Source organism: Chaetomium fimeti (assembly GCF_033439085.1).
Source record: "Chaetomium fimeti strain CBS 168.71 chromosome Unknown B0H64scaffold_5, whole genome shotgun sequence".
Classification (NCBI taxonomy): Eukaryota; Fungi; Ascomycota; class Sordariomycetes; order Sordariales; family Chaetomiaceae; genus Chaetomium; species Chaetomium fimeti.
Genome location: NW_026944333.1, coordinates 3,748,677 through 3,766,243, shown reverse-complemented (window position 1 = coordinate 3,766,243; position 17,567 = coordinate 3,748,677). Strand labels below are relative to the sequence as shown.

Genomic DNA, 17,567 nt, shown 5'->3' with positions numbered 1-17,567 from the left:
CGGATGTTTGATCGATGCCATGGTTTGTCGGTACGAAGGAGTTATCGGTGGAAGTTTGGAGGCGGGTACTGCCGGGGCCATGTGAAACAGAGCCTTGATCACGACCGGAACACTCAGGTTGTTCCAAATTCACAAAAGGTGGGGATATCCACCATCGGTGGCATCGAAAACGAATCCTGCCGTTCAATTGCAACAGCCGTGCAATTATTCTCACTTTCGGTCGATTCACTCAAATGTTGTCTCGGTAGTTGAAAACAAGAACGGGACGGGACTTCGCTTTTGTGAGTTGTTAGCCGTACCGCACTGTGTGACTGCTTCGATGTACAATACCTGTATTTGTTCACGTTGTGCAGCCCGGCCATGGATAGAATGGAGGATGGCACAGTACGAAGTACTGAAGCCATAATGAATGCCGACGAAGACGCGCCGTAAGTCAACCAACGATGACGATTTGGCGATTTTGCGACCGAGTTCTGCCAGCCAAGAACACGGGCGGCGTTGTGCGGGGCCGGGAAACTGTGCCTGCCCCACATCTCTCCCACCGCTTTCAAACACGCGTGTTCATTGGCCATTATTTCTAGTCGAGGTGGGGCAGAGGTCGAACCGCCCGAATTTTTTTGGCAGACAGACGGCGCAAAAATCCGTCGTGTGTATGCAACACTGGCACCCGACTGGGTTCATCAGTCTGTGTTCATCTGTGTTGGTGTTGGGTGTCTGTGCTCAGAAAACAGAAGGATGGCGGGCGCGAGTAGTACAACATCCTCGCTCACTTCGACATCACACACCCTTTCACACGCCCCAGCCATGGCGCAATCCGTCGTTCAATCCGAGAGCGGCTCGGCCACCACGGTCTTTCTCGACTCGACCTTCCCCTCTAACCGACACGCCTTCCTTCAGCCGTCGCCTCTGCTCCCAACAGGGTCCCTCCAGCTAGCGAAAGAGACCCTCGATGTGCTGGCCGGGCAGGTCGCGGATCAGCAGCAGCAGAGGTTACGGGATGCGGGCAAGAAGCGGAAGCGAGATGGCAACCAGGACAAGATCGCAGTCTTGAAAATCAGGAAACTCCACGTTGACGGTTTCGAGACGGGCCAGGTGTGGCAGCAAGCCAAAAAGATCATCAGCAGCGCCCTCCAGGAGTCCACCCAGGTCCTCGAGGAACTCGAGGAGAATGACGAGGTCGTGCAGCGTTCGGGAGAGAACGCTGAGGACAACACGGCTATCGAATTCGGCGAGGACGGCTTTGAAGTGGGCTCTGGAGAAGATGAGTCTGCCAGCGATGGCGACACTGAGGAGTCGGACGACGACGGCACAAGCCAGGGTGATGAGGACGAGGAAATGTTCGACATGGAGGCTGAGGAGGATGAAGAGGAAGAGGGTGTCGACGAAGAGGTGGTAGATGTTGAGGATGAGGAGGAAGAGGAGGAAGAAGGGGCGGATGACGACTACGACGATGAGCCCGAAGAAGAGCTTGTCGAGGACCCAAATGGACTCAACGACGGTTTCTTCTCGATAGACGACTTCAACAAGCAAACACAATGGTTCGAGGATCAAGACGCACGCGCGGACCCGAACACGGATCACTTCAGTGACGACGAGTCGGTCGATTGGCATGGGGATCCGTTTTCGGCAAAGAAGCCCCGCAAGAAGGGGGAGAGTGTGGACGGAGATGATGAGTCGGAGCTGGAGATGGATGAGGATGAGGAAGAGGATGAGGCAGAGCCCGCGCTGAGCAAGAAGGACCTAGAAGGTCTGGACGATGCAAGCGACGAGGATGACGGGGGAAACCTGGACGATGATCTCAACGACATGGGTCTCGACCTCACCGCCAACGATATCTACTACAAAGACTTCTTTGCCCCGCCGAGGAGGAAGAAGAAGCCCGGCAGCTTTAAAAAGCGCCAGACCTTCCCCGAGCCGTCAAGACCGGGCGAAGCCGATGTCGACCGGGCCGAGAACGACGTCCGTCGCGATCTCTTTGACGATCTGTCCGAGAGGTCCGATTCCGAGGATGCGCTCTCTGATGTCTCGGCTGGTGACCCTAGGTCACGCCGCTCGGCTCACGAACGGAGGCAAGCCAAGGTGGCGGCGGAAATAAGGAAGCTCGAAGGCGAACTCGTTGCCAAGCGGGCCTGGACACTTTCCGGTGAAGCCACTGCCGTCGACCGGCCGGTCAACTCTCTCTTGGAGGAGGACATGGACTTCGAGCATGTCGGCAAGCCAGTCCCCGTCATTACCGAAGAGGTTTCCGAATCCATCGAGGAGCTCATCAAGCGCCGTATCCTCGCCCAAGAGTTCGACGAGGTGCTCCGCAGACGCCCGGACACGCTCGGTAACCCAAGCGACGCGCGCCGCGGCCTTGTTGACGTGGATGATACCAAGGGCAAGCAGAGCCTGGCCGAGATCTACGAGGAGGAGCACGTCAAGAAGGCGAACCCCGACGCCTACGTCAGCCAGGCTGATGAGAAGCTGCGCCGTGATGAGGAGGAGATCAAGAACATGTGGAAGGAGGTTAGCGCCAAGCTCGACGCGCTCAGCAGCTGGCACTACAAGCCCAAGCCTGCCGCGCCGACCCTTACTGTTGTTGCTGATGTCGCAACGGTCGCAATGGAGGATGCGCAGCCCACAACCGCCCAGGGCGTGGCCGGCGGCGAGAGCATGATCGCGCCGCAGGAAGTGTACGCCCCCGGCAGGGACACCGCCGAGAAGGGTGAGGTGGTGGCCAAGAGCGGGTTGCCGGTAGCCAAGCAGGAGATGAGTCGGGAGGAGAAGCTACGGAGGCGCCGGCGTGACAAGGAGCGCATCCGCAAGGCCGGCGGCACCGATGCGGGCAAACCCACGAGCAAGAAGGCTCAGGCGCAGCGCGAGACGATGGGTGACTTGAAGAAGGGTGGGGTTAAGGTCATCAACCGCAAGGGAGAGGTGGTTGGCTTAGACGGGAAGAAGGTGGTGGAGCAGAAGGGGCCGCAAAGTAGCGGCGCGTTTAAGCTGTGATGTAATTGCACAAGACAGATTTTTGTTCTCAGTCGCCTTACTTAGTTGCGTTGCTGTGTGTGCTTGTACCGTGACTGTGTAAAAGAGCCTCGAGGGAACGGTTACGTTTTTACTTTTTACTGTGTAGTTCCGATACACGGTGACGTACTGTGTGGGAGCTTTTTTGAGGAGGCAAAACCCCGGGAAATCATGGCGATGAACCTGTGGGCCCGGCTCCCCGCCCCCAGCCAATAATGAATGGGATATTTGTGCTCAGCAACTTGGCCCGTGTGTCCTGCGGCGAAAAGCGATCGGATATCAACGCAACGACGACCGACTGCTCGATTGACGTGGGGGAGGACCCTTTTGTTCGCAACGTCTGCCGACTTGGATCTCTCCACTCCTTCAAGCCCGCTTCGGCACAAAATCACAAAATGCTGTCTTCTGCGAGGACAGGCGCCTCGTTGGCCCTGCGAGGTTAGTTTACCCACGATTCGCGGCGGTTTCTTGTATTTCAAAATCATGTACCATGCACCTCGATTGGAAGCTTGGAAGCTTGGAAGCTAATAGTTCGGTCCAATTGACAGCGAGGCCAACCACTTCACTCGTCCCCTTCCGCGCCGCCGCCGCCCTCTCGACCTCCTCCCGCAAAGATGCCGCGAGTGCCGTCCAGCCCCACGCCGGGTACGGCCTCGCGAAGCCCGAACGCAAGGAAGTCCCGCTCCCCAGCCAGGAGGGCACCAAAGGGCTGGTGCAATACGCGCTGTACGCATTCTCCCACCCTGTTGGCCGATGGCATGGCCCATGCCTGCCTTCAACTCGATGCACGGCCACCCCGCTAACATACGCTGTCTCTTCCCCCCCGCTAGCACAACCCTCGACATCATGACCAACTGGGCGCGGCAGTCGTCGCTGTGGCCCATGACCTTCGGGCTGGCGTGCTGCGCGGTGGAGATGATGCACCTGTCGGCGCCGCGGTACGATCAGGACCGGCTGGGCATCATCTTCCGCGCCTCGCCGCGGCAGTCGGACGTGATGATCGTGGCGGGCACGCTGACCAACAAGATGGCGCCGGCGCTGCGGCAGGTCTACGACCAGATGCCCGACCCGCGCTGGGTCATCAGCATGGGCAGCTGCGCCAACGGCGGCGGCTACTACCACTACAGCTACAGCGTCGTCCGCGGCTGCGACCGCATCGTCCCCGTCGACGTCTACGTGCCCGGCTGCCCCCCCACCAGCGAGGCCCTGATGTACGGCATCTTCCAGCTGCAGAGGAAGATGCGGAATACCAAGATCACGAGGATGTGGTATCGCAAGTAGGCTGGCGGCTTGGTGCATGGAGGAGGGTGGGGGCTGTTATGGGGGTTTGTGGTGGAAGGGGGGGGGGGGGGGATACTATGGCCTCGAATAGGCTTTGGGGAAAGTAGAGCCTTGGGATTAGGGAATAGGTGGCAGAGGTCTGTCTCCATCTTGCCAGACATCTTTCCATTTGTTGCCCTGGGGTGCTAGCTCTGTACATATGGACTAGAATTGCCTGAGCATTACCCGAGCGGAATGGATTTGAGCCGTACAGTATGCTCGTTGCTTGACACTCACATGGCGTGTTCAATTCCCTGCTGCCCCTAAAAAAAGATGGTTCCCATTGTGGTCAAGATACGCCTGATGAATAACAACACAATCTGGTTATATATGCAGGCGATCCCCAGCCACCTCGTGCTCCTGAACGCCGCGGCCATGACATTCATCCCAGTACCTCTGGATAGGTAATCACCGTCCAGGGCCAAGCCTAACAAAATCGTAGCCGTTACCCAACGGCATCGCCGCCCCTTTGATAGTTTCTCATCCCATCCGTTTGTCAGTTTCCGCCGACGTTGCCTGTTCCCCTAGGTCTGGGTTTAGATAATTGGCATCTTCGGCCGCCTCATACTCGGCTACGAGGTCCGCCACCACCTCCCTCGACTCGTCAAACTCGCTGAGATTGTCCGAGAATGGAGCAGTCTTCTTGTACGATTCTAGGAAGGCGTTCCGTTTCCGCATGCCATCGTATTGTCTGAGTACCCTCTTGAAAAGCTAGACGGACGAGTTAGTAACGTGGTAAGACGGGTGATCGGTGCCGGGGAACCTACCGTGGCAATGCTGGTATGGTTGGCAAGCATTAGCCCGCTCACTCGGTGTGCCATGGGGATGTATGGGCTTCGCTTGGTCAGCGCCACCTGAATGCTTGCCGGGCCCCATGGGATGAATGTGGCTAGACGACGCTCCCGGATACGAAGCAAGCTCTTGTGTACGTCCGTCGGGTCCACCTCGCCCTGGATGACATTGAGGATAGAGATGTAGCAGCTCTTCTTCCCCGGAACGGTCGACACCATGCGGTTCTTGGGCTGCAACAACCGCCGCATGACGTCCAGCACTGTGGTCTTGCGGACAGTCCTGGCCTGCTCAACTTGGTCGCTGGTGAAGGGCGTGTAGGCGGTCATTAGGAAATGGCATCGTGGTGTGGGGATGAGCGACGCGAGGATGCTGACGAGGTCGTTGTGCATGTACCCGGGATATCTGAGGGTAGTGGTGCTGGCTGACATGACTGTCGACACCAGTTGGTTCGTCTGCTGGATGGATACCTTGTCGAGGTGAAGCCTATCGGCGGCAATGTGTGTGAGGGCTCCGTTGTCGAGGACTACGACCGAGTCGGCGTTTTGTGTCAACCGTCTCATAGTCAGTACGCTGTTGTAGGGGTGCACAACCACGTCGTCGGCACTCGTGTTTGGGAAGACCGAGTATGTTTGTATAATCTTCTTGGGGAAACGGTCGTTTAGTCTTTCGAGGAGAAACGACCCTAGACCGGACCCGGTACCACCGGCGATGGAGTGTAGCATCATGAAGCCCTGGGAATCGGTCAGCAGGCGTGGTGTGTACGGCGTCTCTGCAGTTGCATATTCACCTCGAGCGAGTCGCTACCGTCCGCTTCCCGGTCAATCATCTCCATGATATCTTCATGTACCGACTCCCCTGTCTGGTATCCATCGCCCCAGTTGTTGGCGGCTCCCACACCATCCTTGCCGATGTAGAAGTTCTCGGGGTTGTATATGTTTCCATATTGACCCGTTTGTATACCGTGAATTACCTGAGACGAGACTTAGTATGGCGCATTAGCATTTCGCTAGAGATGCATGACGTACCCGTGGCTCGAGGTCGATGAGGATGGCCCTTGGGATGTATCGTGTGTCGTCGCTTTGGTAGTAAAAGACATCTTTGCGGTCGCCGCCTTCGGTCGCAAAGTCCTCGAGGTTCCCGTCCTTGTTGATGCCATGTTCCTGGCAAAGCTGCTGCCAGAACTGACTGCCAACTTTATACCGCTACGTTAGCCTTGTGCAATCGGGTGTGTGTTCGGCTCGCTGCGCAACGCCCAACGCGCTGGGAGAAGAGCAATACTGACTGTTATTGCCGCACTGGCCCGCCTGAACTGTGATTATCTCTCTGTGCCCGTGTTAGAAGCCGTGACCTGAACGAATCGAGGCGCATATTTTGCTGTACCTGGGCATGGTGGTGGCATCTGGGGTACACCTTTTTAGTGGTTACTGGGCTTGTCGGGCTCCGATGCAGACGCGTTTGCCGATGGAGACGCGAATTCTAGACCCCGCCAAATCAACAGAGGGGTCCGTCCCCCTTGCACTTGCTCTTGTACCTGCACTTGAATCACGGGACTCCGTCAACCCTTCGCTACACAGTGCATTGACTGATCTGCCCAAATTCTGTTCTCTTTATTTTACACATCGTGCTGATGAGATAGCATGGATATCTTGAGCTCTCTGCTGTGTCCCTATTTGGGTGTCAGAAAGTAGTGTACCTTAGGTAGTGGAGTTCCCGATTAGTTCACTTGAACTGTGACCTCTCACTCGACCAAGAATCCAGCGCCGATCAATTGTAAAGCCAAAACAACAGATCACATTATTAAACAAGGAAGACTGATGAATATATGTAAACCCGTACAAATGGATCCATTCAGTCCTTTACACCGCTACTTCGTTCTTGTCTGTTCTCTTGTCTTGTTTTCCTCCTCTTTCAGTGTTGGTGTCAAGAACACTACCAAATCACTGAAAGTCAATTGTATACATCTGTACGGATCGTTATTACACGGAAACGAAGGACAGTGACCGGCGGTCAACTTGAAACGTGGGGCCCGTGTGCCGGGGTTTGAGGGGCGGTTGCCGACGCTGTGGGTCGCTGCTTCAGAGAAGGCTCCACGCATCTAAATTACACGGTCATTGCTGTGATTTGCGCCAGACCCCTGTTCCAAGTACCAGGTCGATGCACCTGAACCGGCAACTTGCGCAACAAGAGAACGAACCATCAGTCGCTGACTGACAGTCGCATGCGCCGTCAGCCCACCGACGGTTTTTCCGAGTCTCGAACGGCGCTTAAAATAAATCCCAAGTTTAAACAGGGGGGACGAAAGCCGTATGCCGTCGATACCATCGTCCGATCGAGTGCCGCCCACCGACCACCTTCAAGCCCGACCCGACTGTCTCGAGAGACAAAACACATTTCCTAGAGGCACCACCCCACGCCTTCTACCGACAAAACGATTCTACCATCGAATTAGCACCGAAGGCGTGCGCCGTCACACACGCGTCCCTGCTACCCCCCAATTACAGCCGCGCCGCTCAGCATTACACAGCCGTTAGAGAGGAACCTGTTGGTGCAACAACGCTCGCAACTCTGCCGTTGGGTCCTTGGGAAGTGCTTCGTCGAATCGGCTGTATCATGCCTCGCTATTGAGGATTGAAACATCACAAACGTTCCATTTGCTCGGGATATAAGGGCTTTCGCTCCAGCAGCTATGGCAGAAGCAACCCGAGTTGACCCTGCCGGTGTGCCCCGGAAGGAGTCCACCTTATCTTCCGGCACCTTCACCGAGTTACCCACGATCCCACAAGCCAAGGTATTCGGTCCGGCATCGCCTCTGGCTTCAGACGAATTTGACTTTGCCTCCAAGTCGAGTCCCGCCGAGAACGAACCAACCGACTATCTAAATGGAGGAAACCCCCATGAGAGGATATCTCCGCCAACGATCTCCCCGAGCTCATCCCAGCCACCGGCACTGAATGCCGATATACCTTCACCATCCAGAGCCATGTCCGACGTTGCTGAACCGTCCTCCCCTGCTGCCGGCAGGAAAAGTGTGCAATTCAACCCAGACGATGCGATTCTTGATCCACCAACAGCGCACTCGAGAACTGCGTCCTGGGACACAAGGGAGGCTCTAGGGAAAATCCGCGGTTCGGGTTTTATATCGAAGCTGAAAGAACTCGCCGGGCCGGGCGGTGCGCAGACCCCAAGAATGCCGGCCACGACCCCCGAGTTGCCATCGACAGCGAGTTCCCCAACCGCACTCCGACATACAAACCGGCTCCCCCGCGCCGCGAACGAAGGGAGCGACGACGACGCAGATGCTGAGGAAACAGCAGACGAGACCACCGCTTCACCTTCGAAAGGGAAACAGAAGAGGAGAAGGCGTATGCGGAGGCTCAGGATGGAATCTTATTCGGTCCCCAATACCCCGCAGATGAGCTCGCTGGGGCCTGAGACTTCAGATGTCCAGAGCCGCCTGGCCTTTTTGAGGCGCACTCCTTTAGCTGGCATCGATGACCACGGATTTTCCGAGGGCGAAGGGCGTGACCGCCTTGCTGGGCAACGTGGCTTGAGGAGAGGGATGAACGGGAGGTCCAGACCCGGCGAAGAGGGAGAGGACGCTGACAGCCCTGCCGGTCTTCGAGTCGGTCACCACTTCAGGCGGTTGTCTGCTCTTGGAGGCGGCGGCGGCGTATCTGACGGCGATGCCATGAGCCCCAGGAGACCCTTCTTTAAGGCAGACAGAGCCTCGACGTTTGGTGTCCAGAAATGGCGGCAGGTCAAGGGCGCACTGAACTTCTTGCGCCAGAAGAAGGACGAGCAGTTCGACTTCTCCAAATCTGCAGAACTCATGGCAGAGCTCTTCGGCGGTGCACCCGCGGTTTTGATGCTCGCAAGCATGATTCAACGTGACGAGCACGGCAATAAGAGGATACCCGTTCTGCTCGAGCAGCTAAGGCTACGCATCACCGACAGCACCCCTGCCCCGGATAAAGACAGCGAGCGACATTGGATGTTTACCATGGAGCTGGAATACGGGAGTGGCCCGAGCCAGATGAAATGGACCATTAAGCGGAGCATCAAGGACATTATGAACCTACATTGGAAGTACAAGCTGGCCTTGGGTAACGAAGGGTTCCCTTCCAAAAGTTCCGATTATGGGGCGCGGCGGCCCAAGCAGCCGCGCTTTCCCCTGTCTGCTTTCCCCTATCTCCGTGGCGTGAGAGGCTTGGACGACAACGACGAGGAGGAACTCGGCAACGAGACACGCGCCGAAGAGACCGCAGGTGAGCTCACCGCCGGTGAGGGGACGGTCCAGGAAGGGACCGATGTGGATGACAGGCCGCCCATGCGCAAGAAGCGTTCACGGATGCCCTACCTTGGTGGTCGGCGGAAACCCTCGACGCTCGGTTCCAACGCCGACCTCAGTCAGGTCATCGTCGATGCCGCTGCCCAAAAGAGGAAGTATGTCGAGCGGCAGCAGAGGACGCTGGAGAGGTATCTCCAGGACATGATTCGTTGGCTCATGTTCAGGGCAGACAGCAACCGCCTATGCCGCTTCCTCGAGCTGTCTGCCTTGGGGGTCCGGCTCGCGGCTGAGGGCAGCTACCACGGAAAGGAATGCTACCTGCACATCCAGTCATCCCAAGGCCTCGATTTCCGCCGTGTGCTTACACCGGGCAAGGTGATCGCGAGACACAGCCGGAAGTGGTTCCTAGTCCGACAGAGCTACATTGTCTGTGTTGAATCGCCCGAGAATATGAACATCTACGATGTCTACCTCGTCGATCCGAAATTCCGGATTGTCACCAAGAGCAAAGATAAGCAACTTCGCGCCATAAGCCGCGAGCGAGAGGAGGATATCGAAAACCTTGACCCCTCTGCCCCTCGTCCCACCGGCGGGCACCACACTCTCAAGATCATCACCTCCGAACGGAAGGTGAAGCTCTTCGCTCCCAACCAACACCTCATCTCCCAGTTTGAGGAGTCCATCAAGGAAATGCTAAAGCACACTCCCTGGCACCTCGAAAATCGCTTCGGCAGTTTTGCCCCGGTTCGGACAGGGGTGCATGCCCAGTGGTTGGTCGACGGCCGCGATTACATGTGGAATGTGTCCCGCGCCATCAGCATGGCGAAGGACGTGGTTTATATCCATGATTGGTGGCTGAGTCCTGAGCTCTACATGAGGCGGCCCGCCTGCATCAGCCAGAAGTGGCGTCTCGACCGTCTGCTCCAGCGAAAGGCTGCCGAAGGCGTCAAGGTTTTCGTCATTGTTTACCGCAACGTCGAAGCCGCCATTCCCATCGATTCGGAGTACACCAAGTTTTCACTGCTGAACCTCCACCCGAACATCTTCATTCAACGGTCACCTCATCAGTTCAAGAAGAATCAGTTCTTCTTTGCTCACCACGAAAAGCTCTGCATCGTAGACCACGATATTGCTTTCGTGGGTGGGATCGACTTATGCTTCGGCCGGTGGGACACCCCGAAACATCCCGTGGTGGACGACAAACCTACGGGCTTCGAACCTCAAGACGCCCCCAAGGATGCTGAGCACTGCCAGCTGTTTCCCGGGAAGGACTATTCCAATCCTCGAGTCCTAGACTTCTCCAAGCTCCACGAGCCGTACGCGGAGATGTACGACAGATCGATGACGCCACGCATGCCGTGGCACGATATCGCAATGCAAGTCGTGGGGCAGCCGGCACGGGATCTCACTCGGCACTTTGTGCAGAGGTGGAATTATGTCCGACGTGGACGGAAGCCGACACGGCCCACCCCATTCCTGCTGCCGCCGCCGGATTGTAAGCCAGAGGAGCTCGAGGCCATGGGTCTCAGCGGCACCTGTGAAGTGCAGATTCTCCGTTCCGCGACGACTTGGTCGCTCGGTACTGAGAACACAGAACACAGCATCCAATCGGCGTACATCAAAATGATCGATAACTCGGACCACTTCGTCTACATAGAGAACCAGTTCTTCATCACCAGTACCGAAACATTAAACAGCAAGGTCGTGAACGGTATCGGCGATGCCCTGGTCCGCCGCATCATCCGGGCTCACGAGAACGATGAGGACTGGCGCGCCGTGATCGTGATCCCGCTGATGCCGGGCTTCCAGAACGAGGTGAACCAGCCCGATGGCTCCAGCGTCCGGCTGATTCTGCAGTTCCAATACCGCAGCATCTGCCGAGGGGAGCACTCGATCTTTGGGCGCCTGCGGGCTGCTGGCATCGAGCCGGAGGACTACATCCAGTTCTTCAGTCTCCGACAGTGGGGCAAGCTGGGCAATGGCGTTCTGACAACGGAGCAGCTATACATCCACGCCAAGTGCATCATTATTGACGACCGTGTCGCCCTGATCGGTTCGGCCAACATTAACGAGCGATCGATGTTGGGCAGTCGCGATTCCGAAGTCGCCGCAGTCGTCCGCGACACGGACCTGATCTGGTCGACCATGGGGGGCCGGCCGTACCAGGTCGGGCGGTTCGCACATACGCTTCGTCTTCGGCTCATGAGAGAACATTTGGGGCTGGATGTGGACGAAATCTTGGATGAGGAGCGGCAGGCCGACCTCGACCGCGAAGAGCAGTTCGAGGCAGAGATGGATGATATTTACGATGAGGAAGAGTCCGACCCGTCGCCCATGGAAGGGAGTTCAAGACAACGGAGGTCTTCCTTTGCCGAGCCGCCCAAGACCCCAACGCTACCTCAGGAACCTCACAGCTTTAATCACGATGCTAGCCCGGAAGACTCTCACCGCCGGGGGCGGACTCTTTCGGGTAGCTCAAAACGCCAGGCATCTGCCGCGGAGCCCTCGCTCGAGAAGCACCACCAAGAAGTGGAGGGTTTTGGCGCCGACCGGTGGAAGAATGCGCAGGAGGAAGGGCTCGATCAAGGTAGAGATACCGTGATTATCAATAACCGTGAGGTGCTCGTCAAAGACGTCGCGGCGGAAGGCAAGGGAACACTTGACAACCCGAAGGAGCCACACACACTTCGCCCCGTGTCTGGTGTCACGACTCCCGATAGCGCCGGAGTTCACGAGGGGGCACCGCCGATGCCGCCCTTCGACCGACGAACGACTGAGCAGGCCGGCCTTCCCCGGGCGAACCAGTTGCCGACATTGCCCATCGTCGATGATACGGACATCGGCGGCCCACCGGTCCGGGTTGATTCGGCAGGTCGGCCGGTTCACGGCGTCACCAGCTCGCTCCCCATCGATATCAAACTGGCCGACATCCACAAGGACTGCATGCGCGATCCGCTGAACCCGAATTTCTACGACGACGTCTGGTCTCGTGCTGCCGAAAACAACACGCGGATCTATCGGCGCGTCTTCCGGTGCATGCCGGATTCGGAAGTAACCAACTGGGCCGAATACAAGGACTTCAACAACTATAACGCGCGTTTCAAGGCGAGCATGGATAGCCACCCAACGAACGAGGAAGGCGAAAAGTCCAGCCCGCCCCATGGAGCATCTGGGCAAACCGCAGCGGGCGCTGGCATCGGCGCGCCGGGCCCTGCTGCCGGGGCTGCCGCTCTGTCCGAGAAGCTTGGTAGCGTAGCAAAAACCGCCGCGAAGATGGGCCCGTCCGCCGGCGACAGTGCCATAGACGAGAAGCGGGCCATGGCTGAGGGGCTACGGGACGAGACCCCCCGGGCGAGCACGAACCACGAAGGAGAGGGGCAAGACAACGCCGTCAACTCGAGCCGCGACACACTGCACGGCACCGAGGCCAACACCCGCCTCGGCCCGGGGCTCGACGGCCGCAAGGAGCGCCGTCCCACCTTTTCCAACCAGGAGAAGCCCCCGCCGACGGGCGTCAGCACAGGCTCCGGAAACGGAAACAACCTCTCGACGGCAACAAGCAACCGCGATTCTGCGCAGGGCTGCAGCAACGGCGCCCCCAATGTCAAGCCGGCGGGCTCGCAGAAGCGGCGCCGCCGCGCCACGACCAAGGGCAGCCGGCCACGGTTCGGCGTGGCTGAGGAGTTGCTGTCCAAGGCCGACGCCGAGGACCTGCTGCTGCTGACGCAGGGCCCGCTGGTGCAATTCCCGTATGATTGGCTCGCAGTGGAGGAGACGAACGGGAACTGGCTATTCCAGGTGGACCAGGTCGCGCCGTTGGCTATCTAGTAAGTTTTCTATGTCTCAGTTGTTCGGCGTGGATGGTTGCTAACAGGTGAACAGTAACTGAGCGTGGCTGTGAGATTCGGCGGTGGTGGAGGACGGCTTGCTTCCACAGGAGATGGTATATATAGAGAGAGTGATGGGTCGCATTCCGTGTTTGTTTTGAGCAGTTGCGGCGGCGTTTGGTGTCGTGATATTTACCCCCTAGTCACGATGCATTGTTCTGGTGCATTGGCGTTCTTCAAGCCATATCTCGTTTTTTTTTCTCTTTTGGTGGGATTCGCCTTGCGTGCCGAAGATATCATACAGGCAACCTCTTCCCTTTTGTCACCATTATATTTTCCCGTTTGACTTATTCCACAAACCATATATACACTTTGTAGTCCTACACAACTTCTAATACAACTTTTCCCCACGCCCACCACTCAAACCCTCTCACTAACCCAAATCGCACCCCGACACCCCGCACGAATAACCCCCGTCAACAACCAATACGGCTCCGCCTTCTTCGCATCATGCTCAACAGCATGATCCAGATGCTCCAGCTCCTCATCGCGAATCCGCCGCAGCGTCCCAATCAGCTCGCGCAACTCCCCCCCAACCTCATACCCCTCCGCCTCCCACTCCCCCACCATCTCCAACAACCGCCTAATCTGCGCGTTATAGTGCCCCCCAATCTCCGTCTCCACCGCCTCCGTGCACGCCATCGCCGCCTCCCGGCCCAGCGCCCCCGTCGTCCACCCCAGCCCCGTCGCCAGCGCCGACCACACCGGGTACAGCGCCGTCGGCCGCACCCGGTGCTTGGCGATGAGCGCGTTGAAGGTGGATAGGTGGCCGGCCTCTTGCTCGTACATGTGCCGCATCAGGGGCCGGAGGTGCGGTTCGCGCGCGACGACGGGCGGGGTCTGCGCTGTGTAGATTAGGGTCGCGGCGAGCTCGCCTGCTTGGTTGACGCGCAGGGCTGAGGAGAGGAAGGCTTGCTGGGCGGGGGTGAGGGGCTTTTTTGGTTTCGGGGCCGCCGGGTTTGGGTGTGGGTTGGGGTTTGGTTGGGAGGTGTTGGTGTTGTTGTTGGTGTTGGGGGGGTTCGAGGATGCAGCGGCTTGTGATGCGGATGCTGTGGATGAGAGGAAACGGGTTGGTTGTTGTGTTTGTTGTGCGAGTATGCTGCTGCTGCTTTTGCAGTGGCGCATTGGCTGCCACACCAGGCGTGGGGACGTCATCGTGATTCAGACCTTGGGTGGTAGAGTGGTGGTTGTTGTATAAAGTATTTCGTACGGTCGGTGTTTTGGAGCTCGGGAATCGGGAACCTCGATGGCCGAATCGACCGATGTTTGACGAAGACCCTCCAATCTGATGCCCCACACCCATGGGCCGTCACCAGCTGCAGAGCGCAGAGTGGGACTTTGGACGGTGGGTGGACTTGGCGTGCACCCTGGCCCCGGTTGCATGCCAAGAACCAATTGCCTGGGCTCTGGCATCCACGCTTCCCGTCTTAAAGTTGAGCCTCGCGCCGCGCAAACTCTCCTTCTTTCTTCTAATGTACAGCACAAACCTTCAACAACCTGCGCTTCTACTCCCCCGCCCCCGCTCCCGTTTTCGCTCCCGCTTCGAAGCGGCATTTTCCAACACCGACGCTGTGAATATATCCGTACCCACGCATCCGATTACCGTCCTCAGTAGGGGAAACGCCGAAAGCCGCTGCTGCAATTCCCAAACCGCTGTGATCGCGTCGTCGCCGATCAGACCCCGACATCGAGCATCGCCGTGCTTCCCCGTGCTGTCACGAACGAACAAACCCTAGCTATTCTTAATCTCTCGTGTTGGAGTCGCCATAATGTCTGATATTGATGATGAGCTACTGGCTCTGGCCGGTGGTGATGTATCGTCAGACGAGGAGGAGGCGGCCATGGATATGAGCCGGAATGGGTCGCGCTCGCCATCACCGCCGCGCGCTTCACCAAGGGAAAAGGACACACCAGCGAGGGGTGTGGCATTGAAGAAGACGTCTGCGAAAAAAACGAGACGTGCGAGTAGGAGTGACAATGAGTCGGAGGATGAGGGAGAGGCGTGAGTTGTGCCCCGCTTCCTTGCTGTTATCATTTCATTCGGGTTGCGAGAAGATGGGAAGCTGCAGCGACTCGGAGCTATGAAATATTTCTTGTTTCGCAGCTTCCCTTTAAACCTCCCACCACTCTTCTTTTCGTACCTCACTCCCCAACCTATGCAAACCAGCTCAGCACTTTACCCTCACACCCTCTCATTGCTGTTTCTCTCGATATCTACGCATTTCAGAAGTCATTTGTTGGCAGCTACTTTTTAATACATCCCTCTAACCACCATGGCCCCCCGCAGGTCCTCGCCTCCGGCCTCTCCGAGCTCGCAAATGTCCGCTCCGATGGACGAGTCGGACTCCGATTCCGATGCGCCACAGAACCGTGACCGCAGCGCCGACGATGACTTACAGTACCCCATCGAAGGCCTCTTCAAGAGCCACGAGGAGAGAGCGCGTATCATGAACATGCGCGAGATCGAGCGCGAACAAATCTTGGCCGAGCGCAGGGAGGAGAACGAACGCATCCGTCAAAACCGCATGCTGCGCCAGCTCAAGGTCAACCAGGAGAAGGACAGCAAGAAACGCAAGGCCAGCGCAGCCGATCTCGAGGATGCCGCGCGCAAATCGTCTCGGGCTCGCACCAAGGCCGGCGAGAGTAGTGATAAGATGGACACGCTACGCCGCGCCCGCGAAGAGCGCAGCAACCGCAAGGAGCAAAGAGAGCGTGAGAACGACCGCCGCAGGCAACGATCCCCCTCGTACCGCCGGAGCCGCAGCCCCGACGACCACGATAGCGACGTCGACTGGCGGAGGGACTCTAGGCAAAAGTCCAGGACGCCCGAACCCAGAGAAACCCCGCCTGCTGAATTGCGCGATGTTGAGCGTATCCGCGTCGGCAGGAGTCGGTTCGCCGAGGTGTGCTTCTACCCCGGCGTTGAGAAGGCCATCTCGGGCTGCTATGTTCGCATCAATATCGGGCCCGACCCCACAACACGCCAAGATGTCTACCGCATGGCTGTCATCAAGAGTGAGTTACCTGCCAAGGACTATTTTTGTGCAATCAGCTAACCGATGACGTATAGGTTTTACTCAGGGTAGGCCCTACGCGATAACCGATCGCAGCGGGCATCAGATCGTTGTAGACCTCTACATCAAGGCCGCCCACGGCAAGGCGCAGCGGGAATGGCCATTCATCACCTGTTCCGACAGGGACTTCACCGAAGCCGAATGGAACCGGTACAAGCAAGTCTGCTTGTCCGAAGGCGTTCCGATACCCACCAAACCGGAACTCGTCGCCAAGATCGGCGACATCAACAACCTCATCGAGCGATCCTGGACCGACCAGGAGGTGTCCGAGAAGCTGAAGCGCCAAAACGCCCTACACATCAAGTACAGCGGCGTCGAGCGCGACCAGCTGGCCAAGCAGCTCGACATGGCGCGCGCGCGCGGCGACGAGGCCGCCGCCGGCCGCCTGCAGGACAAGCTCGACAACCTCGAGGTCCCGCGCCTCGCCTTCCGCACCTCGCTCAACTCGGCCAAGAAGAAGAACGAGAACCGCGGCCCCACCCAGCAGGAGAAGCTCGCCCTGCTCAACGCCGAGAACCGCCGCAAGAACGCCGAGTCCGTCCGCAAGGCCCAGCTGCTCGAGCGCGCCCGCGCCCGCGAGGTCGAGAAGACGCGCGCCGCCTCTGCCGCCGCCCAGGACGGGAGCGGCGCCAGCACGCCTGCTGGCACTGGCGCTGGAGCTGGAGCTGGAGCTGGAGCTGCCAACGGCAGTGGCACGCCCGGCAAGGCTGGTGGGGGGGATGCCGCCGTGCTGCCGCATATCGCGAAGCTGCAGGAGCAGCAGCGCAGCCAGGCTAAACCGGGCGTGCCTGTGATCCATAAGCCGCTGATGGATGATGACATCATTGGCGCACTGGATCTGGACATCGATGTGGAGATTGACTGAATGGCTTCTGGGGCGGCTGGAGTGAAGCAGGGAGGTGTATGTGGTTGACGGGGAGAGGGGTGGGGTGGATTGTGGAAGGGGAGGAGGCACTGGCTGTCGAAGGGGTCTGGCGGTTACCGACGTGCCACCGGCAAAGCTAACGTCTACTGCGTACGCCGGTTGGCAAATCGGGAAAACGCCCCTTTTACACACTATTTAATTACGTAGCGTGTAACCCATCACCTGCTTACCTCTTGCTGACGCCGTACTCTTGTCTTTGTGCACACTTGATATGTTATCAAGTTGGTTACGGCGTGTATGTCATCCATCCCTGTGTCAACTCGCAGTCAAAA

General features: G+C 58.0%; 6 protein-coding genes across 6 annotated transcripts; 4 read left to right on the top strand and 2 right to left on the bottom strand.

Moving 5' to 3' along the window:
- Positions 1 to 493: 493 nt before the first annotated feature.
- B0H64DRAFT_200216 (Mpp10 protein-domain-containing protein) lies at positions 494 to 3,026 on the top strand. The gene has a single exon (XM_062799240.1). It carries the CDS (start codon positions 736 to 738, stop codon positions 2,989 to 2,991), a length of 2,256 nt encoding a protein of 751 aa, XP_062658523.1. The 5' UTR covers positions 494 to 735; the 3' UTR covers positions 2,992 to 3,026.
- Positions 3,027 to 3,286: 260 nt separating this feature from the next.
- On the top strand, positions 3,287 to 4,324 carry B0H64DRAFT_402367 (uncharacterized protein). The gene is made up of 3 exons (XM_062804226.1): positions 3,287 to 3,447; positions 3,558 to 3,735; positions 3,840 to 4,324. The coding sequence occupies exons 1-3, from the start codon at positions 3,405 to 3,407 to the stop codon at positions 4,288 to 4,290; spliced, it is 672 nt and encodes a 223-aa protein (XP_062658522.1). The 5' UTR covers positions 3,287 to 3,404; the 3' UTR covers positions 4,291 to 4,324.
- A 31-nt stretch (positions 4,325 to 4,355) lies between these two features.
- Positions 4,356 to 6,598, bottom strand: B0H64DRAFT_402365 (Tubulin/FtsZ, GTPase domain-containing protein). The gene is made up of 6 exons (XM_062804225.1): positions 6,502 to 6,598; positions 6,404 to 6,444; positions 6,147 to 6,313; positions 5,909 to 6,091; positions 5,097 to 5,852; positions 4,356 to 5,040 (listed from the first exon to the last, which is right to left on the bottom strand). Exons 1-6 carry the CDS (start codon positions 6,507 to 6,509, stop codon positions 4,810 to 4,812), a joined length of 1,386 nt encoding a protein of 461 aa, XP_062658521.1. The 5' UTR covers positions 6,510 to 6,598; the 3' UTR covers positions 4,356 to 4,809.
- A 1,065-nt stretch (positions 6,599 to 7,663) lies between these two features.
- On the top strand, positions 7,664 to 13,477 carry B0H64DRAFT_200138 (uncharacterized protein). Its single transcript, XM_062799239.1, has 2 exons — positions 7,664 to 13,236; positions 13,292 to 13,477. The coding sequence occupies exons 1-2, from the start codon at positions 7,808 to 7,810 to the stop codon at positions 13,296 to 13,298; spliced, it is 5,436 nt and encodes a 1,811-aa protein (XP_062658520.1). The 5' UTR covers positions 7,664 to 7,807; the 3' UTR covers positions 13,299 to 13,477.
- Positions 13,478 to 13,656: 179 nt separating this feature from the next.
- B0H64DRAFT_434054 (ubiquinone biosynthesis protein COQ7-domain-containing protein) lies at positions 13,657 to 14,552 on the bottom strand (the record flags this gene model as incomplete). The annotated part of the gene is made up of 1 exon (XM_062806072.1): positions 13,657 to 14,552. Exon 1 carries the CDS (start codon positions 14,449 to 14,451, stop codon positions 13,657 to 13,659), a length of 795 nt encoding a protein of 264 aa, XP_062658519.1. The 5' UTR covers positions 14,452 to 14,552.
- Positions 14,553 to 14,636: 84 nt separating this feature from the next.
- On the top strand, positions 14,637 to 17,471 carry B0H64DRAFT_362781 (uncharacterized protein). The gene is made up of 3 exons (XM_062801775.1): positions 14,637 to 15,298; positions 15,584 to 16,311; positions 16,367 to 17,471. The coding sequence occupies exons 1-3, from the start codon at positions 15,066 to 15,068 to the stop codon at positions 17,233 to 17,235; spliced, it is 1,830 nt and encodes a 609-aa protein (XP_062658518.1). The 5' UTR covers positions 14,637 to 15,065; the 3' UTR covers positions 17,236 to 17,471.
- Positions 17,472 to 17,567: the final 96 nt, after the last annotated feature.